The sequence below is a fragment of the Salminus brasiliensis genome, chromosome 19, assembly GCF_030463535.1.
Source record: "Salminus brasiliensis chromosome 19, fSalBra1.hap2, whole genome shotgun sequence".
Taxonomy (NCBI): domain Eukaryota; kingdom Metazoa; phylum Chordata; class Actinopteri; order Characiformes; family Bryconidae; genus Salminus; species Salminus brasiliensis.
The window spans coordinates 35,327,902-35,351,872 of NC_132896.1; the positions used below are offsets into that span (position 1 = coordinate 35,327,902).

The following is a 23,971-nucleotide window of genomic DNA, read 5'->3' on the forward strand; positions in this document are numbered from 1 at the left end:
CACTGGAAATAAGAAAATACACCAGAGAAAATACTAGATTAATGTGGACGGATGAATAGGAAAATATATGAATTAGTCAGATTAATGTTCAAGTGACAATTGAACTGTGGTATACATCAAATAATACATATAAAATATAAATATCAAAATTATTTAAATAATGCTTAAATAATTCATATGGTATGATAATGATTAAACTGTTATATATAATTTTATATACTCATTTATTTAAATTATATTTATTATAAGTATTTAATTATTCCATATGTATATATTATATTTGTATTATTTGATATATACATATATATATATATATATATATATATATATATATACAGTACACGTGTTTTTCTATTCTAACTGAAATGTATATATATATATATATATATATATATATATATGAAGAAATGTAAACAGACACACACACACATATTTATATATATATATATATATATATATATATTATTATTATTATTATTATAAACAATATCTTGACGTTTATTCTCTCTTAACCCCTGAGTGAAGATACAAGTAGGGGACTTTTATTTCTACTCAAAAGTAAATAAATAAAATACCAGCCTAATTTCCTAATTTCACTCAAATACTCAAATACAGAGCTGTACTTTATTCCCTGGCTAAAAGTACAGGTAAAATAGTGAGGGGCAGAGAGTAAGTGGACGCACCCCTACCCACGTGATCACGCTTGGACACTATGACGTTGGCTGAGCTCTGTAGCGTATAGGCGAGGCAATGGTGGAGGGACCCGGATGCACGTTGAATGGCGAGAGAGTCGGCGCGAAAGTCCGAAAAGGACAGAAAGTGCTTAAAGTTTGCACTGTGTCTGTGAGTGTGTGTGGGAGACTGGGTGATGCTGCTTATTGATTTATTATTTATAATTATTTTATTTTTGTTTACAGGCTTAGTTTGTAGTGTTTACGCGGCTTCTTTTTCCAATTGTCCGTTCCACCTTAAATGCTGCAGCAGTTACAGTCTGGCGCCTCAGGCGCCAGACTGTAACTGCTGCAGCATTTAAGGTGGAACGGACAATTGGAAAAAGAGAAGCCAACTAAGCACATTTACACTGTTATTTAGATAAAATAAGGTAATTTAACAAACATAATTAATCACTAAGCCCAATTGCAGTCAATCCACCAAAAAATCTTCATTATTTTTTTATTATCTGGCAGATTGCTCACTTAGACCTCACTTACTGAAGTCTATAAACACCAACATAAGCTACCAATCAATAACAATCAATCAATACATCACCAATAGTTAGCTAGCTAGACAGGATATCTAACAGCAAGTGTGATTGGGTGGGCTGGGAATGTGCTATTACTGAGTTATTGACACCCTGTATTTAAGGTGGGCAGTTCTAGATAAAGTGCTTCTCAGAGTGGATATCTTGGTGTTTACAGCAGTAATGTTTGTAGATGTTGAAATATTAGTGGTGTTTTCAAGTAAACTAATTTATGTATATATTAATCTCTTTGCAGAAGAATGACCTCGCTGGAGCTTCTCTCCAATGCATCGTCGGCTGCACGTACGCCGGAGTGCAGACGCTCGGCAAAGAGCTGTTCATGTACTTTGGTGTCAGAGCTTTAAGGCAAGTCTTTAATCCACTACCTGTAAACCCCTTAATGCAGAAAGGCCTCTCACACACTAAGGTGTATTTCTGCAGTAAGGACAGGGGATATTGTCTGGGAATAGAGGCAGACGTCGGCCTCTTTTAAGGGGTTAAACGGTACGAACCGTTGGAAATCTAACTTTTGACTGTATTGTCGTGTCTAAACATTGTTGGCGGTATTAGAGTTTCTAAGCACACCATATATTCCCCAGTATAAATTCAGTCTGTTACTTTTATGATGTCACATAAACGGCCTTCCGTATTTACATATATTCAGTTAGGGTCCTGGAAAACCTGGAAAGTCATGGAGAATAAACTAATGCTATATATATATAAGAAAGAAAACAACTTTTATATTTACTAATTATATTTATTGATTTATTATTTGTGGCTTCTTTTTCCAATTGAGGCGCCAGACTGTAACTGCTGCAGCATTTAAGGTGGAACGGACAATTGGAAAAAGAGAAGCCAACTAAGCACATTTACACTGTTATTTACACTGTTATGCTGAAATCCAGTACAGTCCTAGAAAAATTAGGTACTTAAAAGTAATGGAAAATATTGTAATAAGCTCTTGTCATCATTTTATATAATAATAATAATAAACACAAACTTTTATAGTTACTTAGTTTTTTTCACATGACCAATCGCTGCCCCTATTTCATATGACAATGCACAGTTTGGGCCGTGGTATTATGAATGTTGTTAGCTAGCTAGCCTGGACAGTCTTTCAACATCCCTGCACATTTTTGGTCTTGGAATTTTTTGTTTTTTGGTACTTCATGGAAAGTCATTGTATTTGAAATTAGTTAAAGTGTATGAACCCTGTTCAGTATATCTGTGCCAGCTGTTGCAGATGAATATAGGCAAAGGGCCCAATCTTGGTCCTGTGGAGTTCAGATCCTGACTTTAATGTTAATATTCAGATCACCTGGAATAGGTGTTTCTGATTGGGGTTGGAGCAGTACACCACCAGGACCAGGACTGGGCCCCCCTGTTTGAGTCTAGGTAAGACAGAACACGGGGCAGCCAATGAGAACAGAGCCCATTTACATGGATTCAGTCACAAAAACAGTCTATTTATTGTAAGAGATGAAGATGTAAGATCTGAGACAAAAGCTTATTATAAATAATTATTAAATTGAGCTTGACTACTAAAACATTACCAGAAGAGACAACATAATTAATAATATTAGAAGTTGTACATATAGCCTGTGTCTATACATCACACAGATATCTCGCTGCATTCTGAGAATGATAATAAAATGTAATGAACATGATTGACCACATCTATAATGACATACTGATTTTAAAATAGATTTTCATTAACTCCCTTGTTTTTTTTTATTTCTGTTTTTCTAATATAACAACAAGTGAATTGTATTATGTGCTCTTTTTCAAGCAAAGCAATAAAATAAATTGGTGCCAAAAGTAATTTGCACATTTCAGGAGATGTAGGTGGCGGTACATTTGGCCCAGGACTGTAATTGAGTTTCAGTGTGATCTAATTAAGATCATACTTAGAGATACATGTATAATATGTGTGTAGATCTGTTAACTGAGCTGTATATTTGGTGAGATGATAAGAACCAGGGATAATGAGGTCTTTAACTGGACATTGCTTCCTGAATTAGTGCACTAATGCGGGCCTCTGGTTAAAAGAGTAGGTGAAGGGTGAAAAGGTTAAATGGAAACTCTGGCAGTTTTTAAACAGATATTTAATTGCTATATGTTTAGCAAGTGTTGGATTACTTCAGAGAGTAACTTTGACGAATGTCCCTGTACTTGTAATAGAAGCCAGTGGACAGTTGCTGAAGTCCGGCAGGAACAGGTTACACATTTCTGTTAAATACTTTAAATTAAGCTGTTAAAAGTATTACTGTTTCTTTCACAAATGAGACTCTCAGAGGAAAGAGCTTGTGGTAATTATTACTGGCGTATTGATGTGGCAGGTTGCTGAAAGTAACATGGCAATAGGTTCATGTTTATCTGCTCCAGAGTCCTATTCTTTTGGCAGTATTTCTCTACAGAGACTTAAGTAAGTGCATTTCAAGGAACTGAATTAATTCATTTGTAGGGGTGTCCACAAACATTTGGACATATAGTGTATCTGTGGAAGGCAACACTGGGGGTCTGTCTTACTGGGGTGTTTTCGTGGACAGGCTGCACTTCGGCATGAACGGCTCGATGCGTATAAACCCGGCTGAGAAGCGGGACAGCAGGGGAAATCCACCAACTCTGCTTCTCCAGCTCACCAAGGACACAGTCTGCTTCTTTGACTCCACAGTGGAAATCCGGTAGGAATTTTACCACAGCTTTGTTTATTGGGTTAACTCAGAACTTACAATAAAATCTTCACACCTATATATGTGTGTGTGTTGGGGGAGCAGGCTGTCGGAGGACTGTGAAGAGAAGGTCCGGGTCATGGCAAGTCTGGACATTTGTTCTCCAAGCTTCAGTGCGTCCCGTGCAGTGGAGGTGGTGTGTATGCAGCACGGCCGGATGGTGTGTGACGTCCTGCTGGATCAGGCCGTCCTGCCCGGCGTCGGAAACATCATCAAAAACGAAGCGCTTTTCAACAGCGCCCTCAACCCTGCTGTAAAGGTGACCATCACCACAATAAAAACATCCACACCTCACTGCTTGTTAAGCAGACGTGAGCATGGCCTTAGATACTGCCATTTTATTACTCAGAATCCTTCAATCTTACGTGAGATCCTGAGGTAGATCCTGAGCCAGGAGCTCCTCTGTGACTTTATCCCCATCCGGATCCACCGTCTCTCTGTTCCTCTCCTCCTCTGAGAAGACTACAGGCTGAAGTACCTGCTGTTAATCACTAAACTCAGCACTGCTCTGATAATCATCTTAGTCCAGTATGGATTCACATTTCTTTGGTTTTCCAGGCAGATGTTGTCTCATGTGAGGAAACATCTGCTTGCTCACACTACATTTAGTCTCAGAGGGTGTGTATCCATCAGACACAGTGCTTAAGAGCACAACTTCCTAATGGCAGGCAATAAACCAAACATACTTTTTGGGTAAGACTTATAACAAGGGATGTCTCGAACCAGTTCTTTTGTTCCCAGATCGAATCTGAGTCACTTAATGCTGAGTATCAGCCGATACTGATCCGATCTCTCTGTGTGTGTGTGTGTGTGTGTGTATAAATAATAATCCAGCCCCACAGTTTAGATCAGATGAGCTGCTGATTTAATCAGTTCAGTGAAATACCTTTATTTTTAGTGTCCGTTTCTATAATCAGACTTTCTGGACTGACCGATTTTGTTTATTTATTTATTTTTTTTAATGAATGTCTGACTCTCCTCCCTGACCAATCAGCTCCCAGCTCCTTCCACATTCCTGTGTATGTAATTGTACACACTTGGGATTGATATCTGTTGTTGGGTGGAACTTCGCTTCACGCAAATGTTATTATAATAAATGTACTAGAAACTCCTGTCCTAATAATAATCATATGGCCATCCAGATTTGAGACAATCAACTTTCCTGAACTTGTGATACTTAAAGCAACAGTTTGGCAGTTAATCAATCTAAGGTTTACGCCTTTATTTCTGCACTGGAGACGTAAAAAGGTAAAATAGCTTATAATAAAGGAAGATAATGTGCGATCCCTTTGTCCTAACTGTCCTGTCGTTTCGTAGGTGAATCAGCTGACGAATGAGCAGGTCAGACATCTGGTGAAAATGACGCGAGACTTCACTCTGCTCTTTTATCAGGTACGTCTGTCTCTTTCTGTAGGAAATGGGTGTTTTCCTTTGCTCTGAAACACCTAATTGACTTTTTACAGAAACGTATTACAGTGTGCTGAATTTCACAGTTTCACAGGTCAGTGTGTGAGCTGTGCTTATTCTGTGATTATTCCAGAATTAGATTTATTGGCCTAGTATGCTGATGGGGAATTCATTGTGGACATTGGGGTCTATCCTGTATTATAAGCAACATACAGTCAATGTACATACATTTACAGACAATACACAACAGTATACAGGCAATAGGCAGACTATATAAGTACAGTCCTCAGTCCTGACTGAAGTTGTTATGGTGATTAAGCAGATAGAATTTCAGAGTTGGGCCATATGATCAGGAACCTCTGACCACGTGTCCTCAAACTTCTGAACACTGTGTCTGATGTCTGTCTTGTCAGTGTCGTAAAAGAGGCTCCTCGCTGAATCAGCACTGCAAAGTTTACAAACGGTCCAGCTGTGGTCAGTGCAGTGGAGCGGTCACTGTCTGTCGCCTAGGAAATGACGGCAGGATGACATACTTCTGCCAGCGCTGTCAGACTGAAGACCCATCTGAAGTTGACACCAGGTGAGACACACACACACACTCCCCCAGACTCATTTAAATGGCTATGATTTTTAGGGGAAAAAATGCGCTGATTTTTAGATTAACATTTGGAAAGGACTCGAGGACTCTTGTCGCTGAATCAGATCCTCACAGCAATGTTCCTCCTAAATATAGTGGAAAGTGAAAATGACAGTAGAGACAGTTACTCCAACAAAAGCAGTGAAACCATTAATGATCAGGTGTCCCAATATTTTCCAAATGCTTTCCATATAGCGCACACACCTGAAGTAATGGGTTACCTTCTCAGCCCGAGGGCTCTTTCGTCAAGTGCACCTCAGCCTTGAATGTTCTTCTTAAGATTTTTCCCTCTTCCACATTTTCCACTGGTTTGCTCAAAAGAGGCTCGGACCTGGATCTCTGTAAAGATGCTTTGCGAAGCATCCGCTGTGAAAAGCGTTATATATATAAATTTGAATTGAATTAAATAGAATAAAGAGCTGGTTCTACCAGTCCATCGGTCGAACTGGAGACCTCTCAGTCCTGATGTTCTGCTGTCTGCCATATAGAGATGTTTCACAGCTTATTTAAGATGATAAGTCGATGCACTGAAGCTCCAGACCTGGAACTTCACCTCCAGTTTTGAAAATCTGTTGGAAGTTTGCAAAATCGAGACTGAAAATCACATTAAGAACAAGTAAACCATGTAATTTGTTGTTTAATTTAAAATGTTGAATTGAAAACCTCATCTATAAACATTGGCTGTAAAAACCCAGAATCTGGTGTGTTTGTCCTTCCATCCAGAAATCTTACTTATACATCTTGATGAATAGGTTCTGATTCTGAACACTCACACTGCTGCAGCGTGATGTAACCTCCTCTCCCCCTGTTTTGCTGGAATAGTAAACTCCACGGTCCAAACACTTTGCTGGAATGGGTGCGTCAGAAAGACGAGGGCAGCAGTGACCACATCGGCACAAAAGAAGAAGAGGAGTGGGCATGTGACCTGTGCACTTTAATTAACCGACCAATCAGCAAGTCATGTGAGGCGTGTCTGAGCCCTCGGCCTCAGGGTCAGTTCACACCCAAAACAACTGCAAACACCTGACTTAGCTCCTCCTCAGTGTGTATCACAATACCTACATTTAGAGCGTTATTAATATTCACCCTAATGAGAGACTGTAGCTCCTCCTCCTCAGTGTATATCACAATACCTACATTTAGAGTGTTATTAATATTCACCCTAATGAGAGACTGTAGCTCCGCCTCCTCAGTGTATATCACAATACCTACATATAGAGCGTTATTAATATTCACCCTAATGAGAGACTGTAGCTCCGCCTCCTCAGTGTATATCACAATACCTACATTTAGAGCGTTATTAATATTCACCCTAATGAGAGACTGTAGCTCCGCCTCCTCAGTGTATATCACAGTACCTACATTTAGAGCGTTATTAATATTCACCCTAATGAGAGACTGTAGCTCCGCCTCCTCAGTGTATATCACAATATCTACATTTAGAGCGTTATTAATATTCCCCCTAATGAGAGACTGTAGCTCCTCCTCCTCAGTGTATATCACAATACCTACATTTAGAGTTATTAATATTCACCCTAATGAGAGACTGTAGCTCCTCCTCCTCAGTGTATATCACAATACCTACATTTAGAGAGTTATTAATATTCACCCTAATGAGAGACTGTAGCTCCGCCTCCTCAGTGTATATCACAACACCTACATTTAGAGTGTTATTAATATTCACCCTAATGAGAGACTGTAGCTCCGCCTCCTCAGTGTATATCACAATACCTACATTTAGAGTGTTATTAATATTCACCCTAATGAGAGACTGTAGCTCCGCCTCCTCAGTGTATATCACAATACCTACATTTAGAGAGTTATTAATATTCACCCTAATGAGAGACTGTAGCTCCGCCTCCTCAGTGTATATCACAATACCTACATTTAGAGAGTTATTAATATTCACCCTAATGAGAGACTGTAGCTCCGCCTCCTCAGTGTATATCACAATACCTACATTTAGAGCGTTATTAATATTCACCCTAATGAGAGACTGTAGCTCCTCCTCCTCAGTGTATATCACAGTACCTACATTTAGAGCGTTATTAATATTCACCCTAATGAGAGACTGTAGCTCCGCCTCCTCAGTGTATATCACAACACCTACATTTAGAGAGTTATTAATATTCACCCTAATGAGAGACTGTAGCTCCGCCTCCTCAGTGTATATCACAATACCTACATTTAGAGCGTTATTAATATTCACCCTAATGAGAGACTGTAGCTCCGCCCCCTCAGTGTATATCACATATCTAACTATCCTCTTTATTTCCACTCTCTCATTTGCAGCTTCTAGAGATCCGGTTCTGCAGCCGCTCTTTCCCAGTGCTCTGATCCGCTACCCTTGCAACAGCTTCTCCAGTCCCCAGCCTGAGCTGAAGATGAACCGCAGAGCTGCGTTCGGAAACACCACTCTGATCCTGACCGACCTCAGCCAAAAAAAACCTGCTGCATCACAGAGGAATCCTGCTGCAGGGACACGGGGGCTCCAGAACGTGAGGCACAGTGCTGGGATTGGGTCACCGGGCATAGGAACACAGATCTCCACACAAACCTCACCTGGATCTCCGAGCCAGCCCAGCAAGAGAAGAAAAACAGAAGCTGGACACCTTCCTGGAGGAGCTTTGCAGAACACAAGTCAGCTCTCCACAAGGTCAGTGGTCAGTGTTCACAAAGCATCCGAAATCCTGTTGGGATGAAATTAACCGCACATGGAATTTCCCCTGAATTGTATTTCTGTCCAGATCGGCCCAGTTAGTGTTTTTTTGTTATTTCTGCACAGAGAAAACTGATCGATCAGTCCCATCTGGGACTACGCTACTCATCCTACATGCTGCATTGTGTTGGGGGGGGTGTAAGGTGTCTGACTGCTGCTATTCTCCACATTAGCCTCAAAGTCACTAAATGATGGATGCTTTTGAATAGTCTCTCTTCCATTTACTTAGAACTTGCCCTCCATCCTTGTAACTCCTTAAACCCTGTGCGTAAGCCCACACTTCCGCTATTCACCCTCACAGCTACAATGTCATAATCAGTTTCATATGTCCTAAAATAGAACCCTGTGGGACTCGAGAGGACTAGAAGATGATCAACACATACAAACACTACAGGTCCTGAGCATTGAAGAACAAACAGGGTGAGAGGAGGCTGATAACAGAGTCTGCAGAGAATCAGATGGAGACAGTCTGGACTTATAGAACCACACAGAGCTTTAGTCTCTCGACTCTCTAATGACTCACCGACTCTACCGGACTCCGTAGTTTAACACGAGAATGGTTCCAGGTTTAATTGTTCTGCCTTCCTCTTCTCAGTTCCAGGAGTGCCACACAACAGGGCCCAACAGCATCCAGACCTACAACCCCCTGCTGCCCCACTCACCAGCGGCCCAGCGTGCTGAGGGTGGTCAATAAAGCAGGGGAGAACAAGGGCAGACAGTTCTACACCTGTTCCTTACCCCAAGGATCCCAGTGTAACTTCTTTGAGGTAGATATATAACGATGCTCTTCACATTTCTGCATTGTGTATGTTATAATCTGCTGTGTTTGAGAGCACAGCAGTCATTTAATAGGTAAGGCGTGTTACCGAATATATACAGTAAGACTGTACATATATAGCACAGATTTCAATCTGATCAACTCCAGCTTCCAGCTTTATACTAATGGACCCTTTTTTATTAATGTCTGACCAAGCACAGGTTAAGATCTGAATGGATCAAGGTAATCTGAAGGGTCGAGGCTCACGGTTCTCGAGTGATTGGCAGTGTTCTGTCGAGTTGTGCCAAGTTATCCATCAGTACGAGTGTTACATAAGTGTAAATGGAATCAAATAAAAATAATTTAGTCTTTATTCTCTGATTCAGTGATTTAGGCTATCCAAATATCCCACCTGTTCTTCTGCTGGGAGCATTTCCTCATATTGTACTTTTAGGCTATCAGTAAATCCTACCTGCTGTTTTATTTAGGCAGCTTTTCCTAGAAATATACACTATAGTAGCACAACTTCCATTCGTGTCTGTAGCCATCACTTTGCCGAGAGCGGCATCCGGTGGATTACAGCATGTGTTTATTCAAGAGCTTCCACAAAGCTTTGAACAGACGTTAGCAGTTAGCCAGAATGAGGAGCAGAACGTATCTTTAGAATCCGACCATGACTATGCCTCTCTTCCACCTCCTGGTAAATGAGTGCATTCATTAGCATCACAGTGTAGGGCTGAGTAATATTTGTATAGAGTTAGAATTGAGCCATCATAATTTTTGTAGAAATCGCTGCTTGAGATATGAGGAAGGTCCTCATGAAAAGCTCCTTAGTGCCGTGTCGTAAAACGCCCAGCAGGTTAACCGGGTGTGATTTTACCTGCTTAGTCGCTATTTCGCCTTAATGGCATCGGCGTGTGAAAAGGGTCCGTTATGTGAAATCTGTGCAGCTGGACAGAACCAGGGATATAAGAATAATTCATACATTTTTATTAGAAATTGAACCCTAGTCTCTAACCCGCTACACTAAACCAACCCTGTACAGGCTCCACAGACAGTTTTGTTCCATGAAACTTTTAGGTGATCCTGTAATTGTCCTTTGTTCCAGTGGGCAGATCTGCACTTCCCTTTGTGTCACCACAGCAAACGCACCCTAATGAGAACCGTTCTGAAACTGGGACCCAACAACGGCCGGAGTTTCTACGTGTGTCCGTTCAAACAGGGCCAGCAGTGTGACTTCTTCCAATGGGTGTAAAACGACCCAGCATTCTGCCTGGACCTTTAACCGGTCAGCTGAACACTCTGGTTAAACTCGTGCACTTTCTGAATGTTTTGTTGTGATTTATGTGTTTTAAATATCCTAATGTAAGATATCTGGACTGATTGTGATACTGGAGGCCTTCTTGCTTCCTGCTGAGTGTCAAATAAAGACAATATCCAATTTACATGAGTCTGGAAAAATATTTAATTTATGTAAAATTGTCTTTTGATCTGTAAAAGAGGATCCCACAAAAAAAAAAAAAAAAACAATACGAATACTCTAATTAGGAGTAAATTCCCTATACACTGACGTACCCCCATTATTATACACAATCAATCAGGCAAAAACTGTCTTCATGGAGTGGCTAAATACAGTCCACCTTCTGCAGGACGGGTCGGTCTGTCTGTGTGTTGGACACCATAAAGGGGAACTCGCTGAAGTCAGAACGTTTGTTGCAAGCAGCTCCTTTAAAGAAAAAAAGTATTTTAGTGCTGCACTACATACAGTGAAGCCCTACCACATTAATGACAATATTAATTATTATATAAATTGAATATATAAATTATAAATCTGTTATACATAACATGCTTTTATTTTATTTATTGCATGCTTTTCTACGACCCAAAGCTGCTCTGAATAAGCAAGTTTAAAGTAAAAGTTAAAGTAAAAGGTAACTCATTTCTTTAAAAAAAAATATATATAAAAAAGGGCCTCTCTTAGATGATCAGTTTCATAAAAGCTCACATCTGTGCTCCATCACCCACAGATTTAGTTTGCAGGAGGGTTGCTGCAGGGTCTACTGAGCATCACTTCATTAACCTTAAATTATGTAAACAGCTGCACCACAGAGTGGTTTATTATATTTAATAACTCTAAAATCAGTAATGTAATAGTTATGTCACTGTAAACAGCACAGACATGCCCTAACTCACCAAATCCCCCGGTTCTGTTGGCACAGATGATCGCCCCAAAGAAGTCTGGGTGGTGCTTCTTGATCCTGGTGATGGCCATCTCACAGGCCGAAGAGGGGGAAGCTCCCGTCCTCATCATCTCCACTGCTAAATAACTGCCAACAGGAACACAGCAGGGTTAGACCCCACATACGCATACACAGGGTGTCTGGTCTGCCACTCTTTAGCTGCAGTAACACTAAGTGCTGGAACATTGCTGTGAGGGGAATGTGACTGCATGCAGTACTGATGGCTGATCGTCTGCGTTCAGGGTAAGGTGGTGAAACCTGCGAATGTTACTCTTCACTGATCTATCGCTTTACCACAGTGGTTACCTGGGGAGAAAACGCATCATGATGTCTCCATCCCCGGTAGCAGCAGCGCCACCTGCTGAGCTATCTGCATATGCCCCCGCACCAGCCACTGGAGAATCCCCCACACGTCTAGAAAGAGAAACGCACACACCTTATAGCAGAACGGCTCTGACTGCAAATAAACGAGCCCCAGCGGTGCAGTAAACAGCTTTCACTACACAGTTAATAGAGTCTTCCATCACCTTTTTGTTAAGTGAGTGTCCTGCTCTGTGAGCCGACAGCATTTGTTTTGGTTCTCCTTACAGAGAATTACAAGCCATTAACCCCATCAGACCTACAGCGTCTTTACAGTCTTTCAAATGAATGCTTCTTGGCTTGCATTTACTGCCTTAAGAACAAAGGTGCTACGAAGGGTTCTGAGAGTAATGCCATAGAACAACCACTTCTGGTTCCGTAAGGAAGAACTTCTGAAATCCAGACTGAGTGTGAATGTGAGGAACCTTTTACAGGTCTAAAGAACCATCACTTGATTCTTTACAGGTTTAAAAGGTTCTTCCAAACAGAACACAGTATAGTATTTAGGCTGGTCGTACTCACCCGGGCACTTTATGGGTCGCTCCATTGGTTGAAGTTGCAGCAGTCACTTGACCGTTCTGTCCAATCACAATCATTCCTAAGAAAACCGGAATTATTAGATTGACACTCACCAAAGCTTTGATGGGGTCCCCATAATCATTATCATCATCATCATCATCATCATCATTTACCAAACTAGTCGATCAGTATGATTAGTATTCGGCTTCACCAAACTAAACCAACCAGTACAACCAGTGGGTCCTGTGGCATTCCCCATCCAATGATGGACAGGGTAGAAGGGATTGGATAGACTGCAGCAAATGCATATATGGGAGGTATATACAATAAAAATGGTCAGTAAACTGGCAGCTCTTGTACCAGTACCAACTGCCTAGTACTGAGTAGGTCCCGTTTGTGCTGCCACAACAGACCTGACCAGTTGAGGGGTGAACTTCATGATGCTTTTGAAGGTGTCCTGCTGTGGTATCGGGCACCAAGACAATGAGCCTCGGGCACCCATAACCCTGTCCCTGGTTTACCAGGTTGTGCTTTTTTGGAGCACTTTTGGTTGGTACTGACCACTGCCTAATAGATCCACCCCTTGACAGGAGCCACTATAGATGAAGACAATCAATGTTTTTTTTTTTTTTTTTTCCCTTCACTTGGTGCTAATGTTGTGGCTGATCGATGTACGTGTTATGTAACCTGCCATTGCTTCAGCAATCAATTTAATATCATATTCAGGGTGCATTACCAATGGTGTCATGTGAGCGGAGGTCAATTAGTCCAGGTTTTCGCCTTGAGCCTGAGTGCAGCTTAGCTTTGGGTTTGTACGGCCCGCATGACACGGAAGCATCCGGAAGAACGTTCTGAAAAAGAGGGAAAAGGAAGTCAGGCCAATTTCAGACCAGAAACCCAGCAGTCGCCTTCCCAAGCACATCCCCACAGGTTCGAGAGATCACATTTCGACCCTCTGTGATGCCACAGCCATCCGTCAGTGACTGAGTGTCCCGGAGAGCACGGCCCTCTCTATCTCTGGCTGGGTAGAATGGTCCTCCCTCTCCCCTCATAACTCAGCCAGCTGACGTAGCAGAATTAGCAGTTGGCGCTCTCCTGTGGCGATGCATTAGTGGCCGTTTGTGAAAATGTGGAGCATTTGTAGCTTCAACTTGAAATCGCCGCTCATCACTGTCCGCAGTCTGCTTATCCACCGCAGGTTTCAAGCTAAGAAAAGACTGTGGTTTGATTATCTTGGCCAGCGCCCAGAAAGTTTAATCTTCTCGCGTGTGAACAACAGGAAATAAATAAAATACACATTCATCAAATTCCACTTCCCATCTCCGCACAGCTTTGATAGCACCAGCTCTAACAGCATGTTGGGATCAACCATTGTATTTTTCTTTAGGCTGGTGATGAATTATTCATTGCAGCTTAGGTTCATTGTGCAGATCTTTTTTATGGCTGAGATTGAATTGATATCCTTCCAAAACTTCTCACCAAAGTCCACATGGAGAATTTTAATGAGGCTGACAAATACGTCTAATAGTTCTGGCTCTGTGACGAGCGCTGGGGAAATGTGCTGAAGTCTCTTGCGTTAATGATAAGACCATTAAGGAGGACGAAAGGACTTTGCCTTTGTTACATTACCATTATTAAATCTCTGAGTGAAAGGCAATGAACATCTAAAGGTGTAAAGGACTTTATGCTGAAACACTTGAACCCTATTAGACCTATATTAAGACCTTTCTGCGTTTTTAAAGACATCAATAAACACTCCTATACACTAGAATAAGAGCTATTAGTTCATAAACACCTCAATAAACACTTCTATACACTAGAATAGGAGATATTAGTCCATAAACACCTCACTAAACACTCCTATACACTAGAATAGGAGATATTAGTCCATAAACACCTCAACAAACACTCCTATACACTAGAATAGGAGATATTAGTCCATAAACACCTCAATAAACACTCCTATACACTAGAATAGGAGATATTAGTCCATAAACACCTCAATAAACACTCATATACACTAGAATAAGAGATATTAGTCCATAAGCACCTCAATAAACACTCATATACACTAGAATAAGAGATATTAGTCCATAAGCACCTCAATAAACACTCCTATACACTAGAATAGGAGATATTAGTCTATTAGAAGAGGAAAAACTGACCTTTCTGAAGTTGGGCTGGCACTTCTGATTCAGCCACTGGGAAAAAATGTCCCTCGATTTGTTAGTGGACAAGTCTTCAGATTTGAAGCCCATGTCTTCAGCAAACACTGAAGCTACATGAAGATACAGAATAATTACATCATCATATAAACACTGGTAATGTTCTAAACATGGAATTAAATAATTAAAATTGAGGATGCATGATTTGGACAACTAACGTGGGAAATTGGACGAATCAAATGCTGATTAGAAGGTCTGTTCAGCAGCCGGAGCACACCACACCGCACAGCCTCAAACCACCTACTGTGAAACACCGTCTTCATCTGCAGCAGACTGCCAGATTTACCCTCAGCTGTATGTGAGTGAATCAACCCCAGCCTCTGTGATTCACACTTGCTGTTTATAACGGGTCATGGATCAATAGAAACATCTCCATCTGCATCTACTAGCTCTCCAGGCTATGCTGTGGAAGCTGCTGAGCACTGTGGGTCAAGCCGAGAAGTGACCTGTTCTAGCTGCTGGTAGAAGGACGGTGTTCTTATATAATATCGTGTCCTATATTTCCGACAAACGCTAAAGTGAGTTCAGAGGAGGTTACTCGGCTCAGCGGGAGGAACAGAAACGAGTCCATCGCTTCCCCGCGGGCCATAAACACTATTCTAGTCTTCAAATGGAGTCTGAATGGGCTATCACATGCAGATCCTTCAAAGGCTGGAGTCGCCAGCAGGCCACTAGAGAGGTAATTAGGGAATTTCTTGGTCTGGCTTACATTTTTATTTGTATTTTCAAACAACTTCGCACTATAATCCATGTATGAAATAAACTGTGTGTCCAAAAGTGTCCAGACGGATTTACTCATCTCTTCTAATGAGTAAATCACCTACTCTGAGGTGCACTCATTGCTGACACAGGTGTTCAGCTGCACACACTGCTTGTGTAATCTCAGTAATATAATAGAGAAGTACTGACCAATAGAACGAGGCTGCTTTGAAGAAGCATGAAAGGAGAGGCAGTCCTTACCCGACTCGCCAACTAAGAAGGTGTGGTCAGTGTAGTCCATCACTGCTCGAGCCACACCCACAGCGTTTTTCACTCGCCGGAGGTTTGCTACTGCCCCCACCTCCATTGTGTCGCTGAGCCAGAAAGAAAGTGGAGAGTGGTCAGGGGGTATAGTTCTGCTGGGGGGGGGGCTGTAAATGTAAGTGCATGTCTACTCTGGAAGCTCCACTGTCCTGATCCAGATCAGTCAATCAATTAATCAATCAATCAATCAAATCAACTTTTATTTCAACTCACTAACAATGTAGACAAGTGTTATAACAAGGTTTTAATAAGCAATTAAACTAATAAGACCACCAAAATCAACATCAACAAATACAATGTAAATTATATAGTAAATAATACAATTAAATAAATAACAATAAAATTTGACATAATAAATCAAAACATAAGCAAATAATAGAATAGAATAAAGATACTGTCAATGAAAATGTATTAAAAAAAAAGTTTAAATCAGTACAGTCTAATGCAAAAGTACAAGCACCCTCTGACCAAATGACATGTTGAAGTGCAGTATGTCTCTACAGAGACACAATTACTAGTCATTAATACATAATTACTGTTTATTTACTGAATTTAACTAAGTGTCATTTATATGTCATGTCTTATTTTTTCTATCTGATAATTAAGTAGAAATTGTGTTTAAAGTGTGCATAAAAATGTTAAATCACATATTTACAATCAACCATCAATAACACTTGTCAGTTAAACAGGGGTGCCGAATCTTCTGCACACGAATGATAGAAGTGAGATTATTATATGAGCCAATTGACAAAAGAAAAAATGATCTGTGTGCAAGAAAAATTACAGATGGATCTGTTCTGATATGGACCACTGGAATAAACCTGTTTCCATGGTTACGCTCACACCTAACATGAAACACTGAACACTGAACATGTTCAGCCCTGAGCTAATACTATTAAGAAGAAGCCATTAATGCAAAGAATTAATAAAGTTAGTGTGTGTGTGTGTGTGTGTGTGTGTGTGTGTTACCCGTTCATGATCATGGCATCCAGCGTGGTTTCCCCTCTTTCATCTGGACTCCCCCCAAACCCCACGCTGCCATCACACTGTTCCTGCTCACAGCGAGTGCATCCGGCCTGCGCCGCATCCAGTGGGGACAAACCAGCCCGGAGTGCAGTCCATGCTGTCCGATAACAAACACACATGGTGGGGTACTTAGAAATCATACACACATGGCCACTTTATCAGAAATACCTAATGTGCTTTCACTCACTGCCCACTTTATTAGAAACAGTCAGAGCTGAGCTACAGTCAGAGCTGAGCTACAGTCAGAGCTGTTTCACCGTCAGAGCTGATCTACAGTCAGAGCTGATCTACAGTCAGAGCTGTTTCACCTTTGGAGCTGATCTGCAGTCAGAGCTGATCTACAGTCAGAGCTGATCTACAGTCAGAGCTGATCTGCAGTCAGAGCTGATCTGCAGTCAGAGCTGATCTACAGTCAGAACTGATCTACAGTCAGAACTGATCTATAGTCAGAACTGATCTACAGTCAGAGCTGTTTCACCGTCAGAGCTGATCTACAGTCAGAGCTGTTTCACCTTTGGAGCTGATCTGCAGTCAGAGCTGATCTACAGTCAGAGCTGTTCTACAGTCAGAGCTGTTCTACAGTCAGAGCTGATCTACAGTGAGAGCTGATCTACAGTCAGAGCTGATCTACAGTGAGAGCTGTTTCACCTTTGGAGCTGATCTGCAGTCAGAGCTGATCTACAGTCAGAGCTGATCTACAGTCAGAGCTGTTCTACAGTCAGAGCTGTTTCACCGTCAGAGCTGATCTACAGTCAGAGCTGATCTACAGTCAGAGCTGTTCTACAGTCAGAGCTGATCTACAGTCAGAGCTGATCTACAGTGAGAGCTGATCTACAGTGAGAGCTGTTCTACAGTCAGAGCTGATCTACAGTCAGAACTGATCTACAGTGAGAGCTGTTTCACCTTTGGAGCTGATCTACAGTCAGAGCTGATCTGCAGTCAGAGCTGATCTGCAGTCAGAACTGATCTACAGTCAGAACTGATCTACAGTCAGAACTGTTCTACAGTCAGAGCTGATCTACAGTCAGAGCTGTGGTTCTACAGTGGAGGTTCTAGATAAGCTCCCCCAGTCAGAGCTGGAGTTCTACAGTGGAGGTTCTAGATAAGCTCCCCCAGTCAGAGCTGGAGTGCTACAGTGGAGGTTCTAGATAAGCTCCCCCAGTCAGAGCTGGAGTTCTACAGTGGAGGTTCTAGATAATCTGACCCGGTCAGAGCTGTTCTACAGTGGAGGTGAAGGGAAGCAGACGTCTGAAGCTCTACTAAAAGCTCCTCACAGAAAGTTCTTCACCTAATGGTGATGAAGACGCTGCCTGATGCCTGAGACACGGTTCTACCAGAGTTCTGAGAAGAGTTCGGCTCTAGAACCTGCTTTTAGAATATATTCATCTTGTTCATGGTGGAGGGATACATGCTGGGAGGCTATTAAGCGTCATTAGGTGCATTAAGGACTTAAGAACCTTAATGCACTAATTAACTAAATATTTAGGAACCTATAGGGGGTACAGGCCACAACTACTGGCATGTGGGCATCTTTACCATGAAACAGCAGTAAACCCCACACAGGGGTCTAATCCTATAGTCCACAAAGCAGCAGACGATGACCAGAGACTACAAATGAACCTATCAGTTTGGAGGAGATGCTAATACAGTAAATACAAAATAAAAGTCCCTGAGTAATTCACTAAATATGCAATAACGGGGGTTAAGAGCTGATAAAACGCTTCTAATTGCTCAGTAAGTGAGAATAATTCATGCTAATCTTTGGGCTACTGTAGCTCACCTGCAGCAGTGGCGTTTTCGAAGTGCCAGGTGTTGATCACGAGCGGCAGAGAGGCTGGACATGCAGGCAGGAAGACGCCCAGGAGAAACACACCTGTCTGAATCATGGCGACGCCGAACAAACACCTCACTCCCTCTTCAGCACCTGTACTGACCATGTCCAGGCTGCACGCGCCTGTCTGCGTGCTCAGGTGGGTCGGTGCTGTGCCAAATCTTGCATTTCTTCATTCACAGTTTCTGCCCCCATCTTAACTTCCGCATCAGGTCATATGACTCCTAGTGGGCGGAGGTTTCCGGTGCGGCCAGCAGAGGGCGCCGCAGCAGCCCATTAAATATTACCCAATCAGTCGACTTCAGTCAGAAAGATAAAAGATCAAACGATTAGATTATTAAACATTTACTGCATGAATTATGAAATATACTCTTTCTCACTTCAAAGTGTCAGAATTAACAGAATTCTATCAATTAAGTCAAACAGGCTGGCGGTCAGAATAATAGCTGAGCTGTGCAGATGCTCACACGCGGGTTCCAGCTGTTTCAGGCCTGTTTGATGGATTAGTTTTATGTTTAATTTGGGTTCTAGATTCTCTGCATAATTCAGTGTTTGAGCTGAGCTCAGTCAGAGTGAGGGTTTGGTGTGAAATTCTCTTTACTGTAAAAAAGAATACCTGCTAAATTACTTCTATACAGGGACTAGACAAGCTCTGTGTGTGTGTGTGTGTGTGTGTGTGTGTGTGTGTGTGCATTTGCACATCAGCAATGGGTGCAACTTAAAGCTAAATGCAATCATTAGAAAGGGTGTCCACAAACATTTGGACGTGTAGTGTAAATACAAATAATACATAATAATGTTAATAATCATAATAATGATATTAATACACAATAATGATGATGACAATAATAATAATAAAACATAATAATAATAATGATTGTTATCTCCATTATAAAAAGAAATCCAGATGTGAGTAGCTCCCTTCCCCTTTTGCATTATATTATGGGACAATAGTGCCCATTGAAACCATACTCAGAAACCTGTCTATCCTAAGTGGATATTTGAGTATACTCAACTTTGACAGTTATTAATTAGTTAGTATGACTAATTAGTACGCCATCAGGACGCACAGTTTCCACTGTTTTTAAAAGAACGGCTGTAAATACTGTCTCCATGGTAACTACACTGTAAAAACAGCCCTTTTTCAGATTCATTGCTTTTATGATATCACAAAAAACTCATTAACATATCCTCTGTTTCACGCTACAGCAGTTTAGCCCCGCCCATTGACACTAATGTTACATAGAGCAGCCAATCAGAACAGTTTGTAATAGTACAGTGGTGGTAATTAAAAAACAGGCGTCGGTCTCCATGACTACAACAGAAACACAGATACAGCCCATATTTTATTTCTAATCCAAACCAACCAGTGCAGCTACACGAGTCTTCTGAGTTTTATATGGAATGATGAAGATGATGATGATGATGAAGGTAAAATAGTGGAGAATCTGAACTAATGCAGTTTTCTTTAGGGACTACTTTCTGTAGCTGCACTACACCCTGCAGCATGTATCCCTCCACCATTTTAATGATCTGGTTCTAAAAGCAGGTTCTAGAGCTGAACTCTTCTCAGAACTCTGGTAGAACCGTGTCTCAGGCATCAGGCAGCGTCTTCATCACCATTAGGTGAAGAACTTTCTGTGAGGAGCTTTTAGTAGAGCTTGATGTCCAGCTTGGTCAAGTTGGGTGTCCATCGAGCTCCAGTAGAAAATGACCTAAAATGCTGGTCCAGAGCTAAGCTGGTCAACCAGAACAGATGGCTCTCTTGTATGGGGTGTGTTTTCTCCTGGTTGACCAGGAGCTTTTCAACCACATTGAGCGTAAAAGACCAGCGTCCAGAGTCCATAAATAAGCATGTACTGTAACTGCAATAATAACTGCAGTGAATTACTAAGGCGGGCGTAGATCTCCAGGCCAGACTTTGGCCAGGCCGTATGAAGCCGTCTCCTCCTCTTCTCTTTTGAGCGTCTTAATAAATCCTTTAGACTCAGCGCCGCCTTGGAGCCCGGGAAGATAAAGCTGGAGAAAAAGAAACACAGACACAGCCGTCCTCTCATATGCTAAACAAGATCCAGCAGCAGCGAACAGGACGGGACAGGGCGCGAGGCTAATCTGGGAAAGAAAGTGAAGCTACTGCGTTTGGGTTTACATTATTCATAAAACAGAATGCACCAGTTTCTGCTATATTTTATTCATGGCTTTGCCCTCCTACAATAATGCTAGATGAACAAGTCAAAGAACCAGGGAGGAGCGCTGGAGCCCGAGCCGGAACAGGCCTGGGAAGGGCTTTCGGAGAGGGCCGTGGAGTGTGTTATTAAAAAATAAACAAAACACACCAAGGCCACGCTTACCTTTTTCTCTTATTGACCTCAGTTCGAAGGAAACCCCTGCGGGCTGTTTCTCACATACCCTCCGATCGCTCGTCTCCTAAACAACACTGCTATCTCGGCTCCCAAAGCGGAACACGCTGAGGAGAAAAGGAACGCTCCAATAGTTCCCCAGAAGCTCCTGCTTTCTTTCTTTCTTATTTTTATTAAAGGACCCATAGCATGGAAAACCGACATCTCCTCCTCACTTTAATGACATAAGAGGTGTGAACACTGCTAATGTGGCTTTCTTTCGTCCCATTCGTGGAAACTGAGCTGCAAAAACAGCCTGTTCTTAATCTCCTGCTTTTGTGACGTCACAAAGACTCAGACAGGACAGACAGTGGGTCCATCTGTGCGGTCCACAGCAACGTCCGCCCCGGCCCTAACCCGTTCATACTGAAGTAACGAGGACTGTTTCAGGCTGGCCTGCGCCTTGAATAAGGCCCAATACAAGCCCTGCCAATCAGAACAGAGCTCATTTACATGTGTCAGTCTTAAAGGCACAGTCTGATTCAGATTGGGAAATGTAATATTGGTGTAATAATGCATTGTTTTTGGTTCAGAGATCCCCACAAATGTTGGAAAAAAGTGGAGCTCAAGGTAACCGCCCTTTATACTACTTGTCCGAAAGTATCCAGACAGGCCTTCTAATTGGGCTTAATTGCACTCACAACTTGGATAACCTATGTAGTAAAGCACTGAAGAAGGTCTATAGGTGGTTACTGCACTGTGTATAGGCTATATATATATATATATGTGTGTGTGTGTGTGTGTGTGTGTGTATACAGTATAGACTGCATATGTATACGTACTGTAAATAGACTGTAGATTGTATGCACAGTTTAGTTTCTAAACAAATATACAATTTAATGCTCATTCATTTATGCCATATGTATTATTTTTAATGTTGGATCAATGGAAGGAATTACCAGTGAGAACTTACTGCATTTGCTATTAATTAATTAATTTAAAAATATATATATTTATTATTATATATATATATATATATATATATATATATATATATATATATATATATATATATATTATTTTTTTTCCTTTACCATTTGGACTATTTTTACCTAGCATGATCCATTTAACAAGTCAATAAACTAAATGAATCCTTTCGTATCTAGGTCACATCTTTTGAACAATGTTCAGCCCAGCAGGCCAGAGCTGACCTGGTGCATCAAACCCCAAACCTCCCTTTAATCGGCCGCTTTAATGAGCTACAGGCCTCAAAAAGCACCGACTCCAACGAACTGCCCAACTCTGGTCATTAGCATTGCCGCTAGCCTCGGATTGGCATTATTGTAGAGGTTTAGAGCTTTATTGAGCTGCATAAAGACTTAAGGACGTCTTTCCCCTGTGAGGGCGCTTCAATCGCCCAACCTTGGTGGGTTTTCTGACCGAGCTCGTCTGATGGCAGATCTGTCGAGCTACGTGCTTTTTCCTACGCCAAATTTTCAAAATTCGATCGCAATTTTATTGGGGTAGCAGCTGTGCTAGTTAGCTTCGCCTCGGCTGGAGTCTTCTTCCGTCTGTTTCCTTTTAGTAATTCCCGCCTTTTCAAGCCCACTTTAAAAAGAAGAACCCCATGAATTCCGACGCTCGCGCATGCGTACGTGCGACGGCAGCGGCTGCCGCACTAGCGAAAGATTGAGGCCCAGCCATCTGTTTGACCGTTTGTTTGGGGTACATTTGGATGCGCTCGGGGCTCTTTGTTGCGAAGAGCAGTGAAAACTCTTATAGTCGTGACGATTGGGTTGTTTTTACCTCCCCGCGGCTTCACACATCCTTTATCTCCTGAAGGACGTCGAGCCCATCTGCTTACAGAGCTCTTCGGCTGTGTTTATTTATACATTTGTAAAATTATTTTAATCAACAACTCACTCGGTCAGTCGGGGGATGAGACTGTGTGGTGCACATGAAGACAAGTCTTTAAATGTAAGATTTCCAATATACGCTACCTGTCCAAAAGTATGTGGACACCTGTTCCTCCAGTAATATTCTGAAATCAAGGGTATTTGCTGGGAGTCTGCTCCCCTCACGGCACTCACAGCATGCACTCTTCCTGAAAGGTTTTACAGTATATGTCGGAACATTGCTGTGACGAGAACTGAATTTGATTGCATCAGTACTTGACCTCACTGATGCCTGATGCATGTTGATTGATGATTAGTTCTGCTGCCACTGCAGCTCATCGCAAAGGTATATCACATCACAAGAGGAGCCAACAGCTCGATGCTGGGGGCTCTATACCCTTCTAGCCAAATTTAGGATTCTCTACAGACATATATGGCTCCTCTACACAAGGTTCTTTAAAGGTTCTTCAGTAAAGGCAGTGGCTGCGTATCAAACTAAGACAACTCGACAAATCATTTGGATACTTGAATGTGTTTTGCTTGGTTGAATAGTGCTTTACCTTTTGTAGATGGTTCTATGGAGGCACTTAAATAGGGTTCCACTGTTGTTACAAGTCAAAAAACCCGTTTTCTTTTTGGTTTAGAGTGTAGATATTCCCATTGCATTGGTCAGTGTCTTACTATGGACATTATAATGTACAGTACAAGCCTGTGTGTACAGAACAGTACAGAGGGTCTATGTCTGTATTCATTAATTATTAGAAGATTCAAAGGGGTGTCTGGATACTTTTGGACATGATGTGTAACAAAATCTGGAAAATGATGTGGCTTAAAACCGCTACAAAATCTGGATAATTGTCCAGCATTGAATACCGTCTGCCTAGAACACTGGATCTGATACAGCGCTATAGCTACGCAGTTATATGAATAATTAAACTGCGGTGTTATACTGTTCCATTAAAGCCTTCTATAAATACTGCTCTCGTTAGAGGCTACTGGCAGCTACGGTATAGCCCAGCCT

At 41.7% G+C, this 23,971-nt stretch overlaps 2 protein-coding genes across 2 annotated transcripts; one reads left to right on the forward strand and one right to left on the reverse strand.

Moving 5' to 3' along the window:
- The first annotated feature begins 750 nt into the window (after positions 1–750).
- neil3 (nei-like DNA glycosylase 3) lies at positions 751–10,863 on the forward strand. The gene is made up of 10 exons (XM_072663734.1): positions 751–843; positions 1,497–1,606; positions 3,790–3,924; positions 4,018–4,231; positions 5,290–5,364; positions 5,793–5,959; positions 6,839–7,008; positions 8,309–8,672; positions 9,340–9,502; positions 10,601–10,863. Exons 1-10 carry the CDS (start codon positions 751–753, stop codon positions 10,745–10,747), a joined length of 1,638 nt encoding a protein of 545 aa, XP_072519835.1. The 3' UTR covers positions 10,748–10,863.
- A 69-nt stretch (positions 10,864–10,932) lies between these two features.
- On the reverse strand, positions 10,933–18,928 carry aga (aspartylglucosaminidase). The gene is made up of 9 exons (XM_072663233.1): positions 18,666–18,928; positions 16,829–16,982; positions 15,797–15,909; positions 14,777–14,889; positions 13,348–13,462; positions 12,615–12,690; positions 12,039–12,146; positions 11,686–11,819; positions 10,933–11,218 (listed from the first exon to the last, which is right to left on the reverse strand). The coding sequence occupies exons 1-9, from the start codon at positions 18,820–18,822 to the stop codon at positions 11,118–11,120; spliced, it is 1,071 nt and encodes a 356-aa protein (XP_072519334.1). The 5' UTR covers positions 18,823–18,928; the 3' UTR covers positions 10,933–11,117.
- Positions 18,929–23,971: the final 5,043 nt, after the last annotated feature.

What these genes read in the sequence shown, in the direction of transcription:
- neil3 (XM_072663734.1), top strand. Translation starts at nt 751, where the DNA reads ATGGTGGAGGGACCCGGATGCACGTTGAATGGCGAGAGAGTCGGCGCG. An exon ending in TTTGGTGTCAGAGCTTTAAG is followed by an intron (nt 1,607 to 3,789) that starts GCAAGTCTTTAA and finishes TTTCGTGGACAG; the next exon opens with GCTGCACTTCGGCATGAACG. An exon ending in CCCTCAACCCTGCTGTAAAG is followed by an intron (nt 4,232 to 5,289) that starts GTGACCATCACC and finishes GTCGTTTCGTAG; the next exon opens with GTGAATCAGCTGACGAATGA.
- aga (XM_072663233.1), bottom strand. Translation starts at nt 18,822, where the DNA reads ATGGTCAGTACAGGTGCTGAAGAGGGAGTGAGGTGTTTGTTCGGCGTC. An exon ending in CCGCTCACATGACACCATTG is followed by an intron (nt 12,691 to 13,347) that starts GTAATGCACCCT and finishes CGGTTTTCTTAG; the next exon opens with GAATGATTGTGATTGGACAG. An exon ending in ATGATGCGTTTTCTCCCCAG is followed by an intron (nt 11,820 to 12,038) that starts GTAACCACTGTG and finishes TCCTGTTGGCAG; the next exon opens with TTATTTAGCAGTGGAGATGA.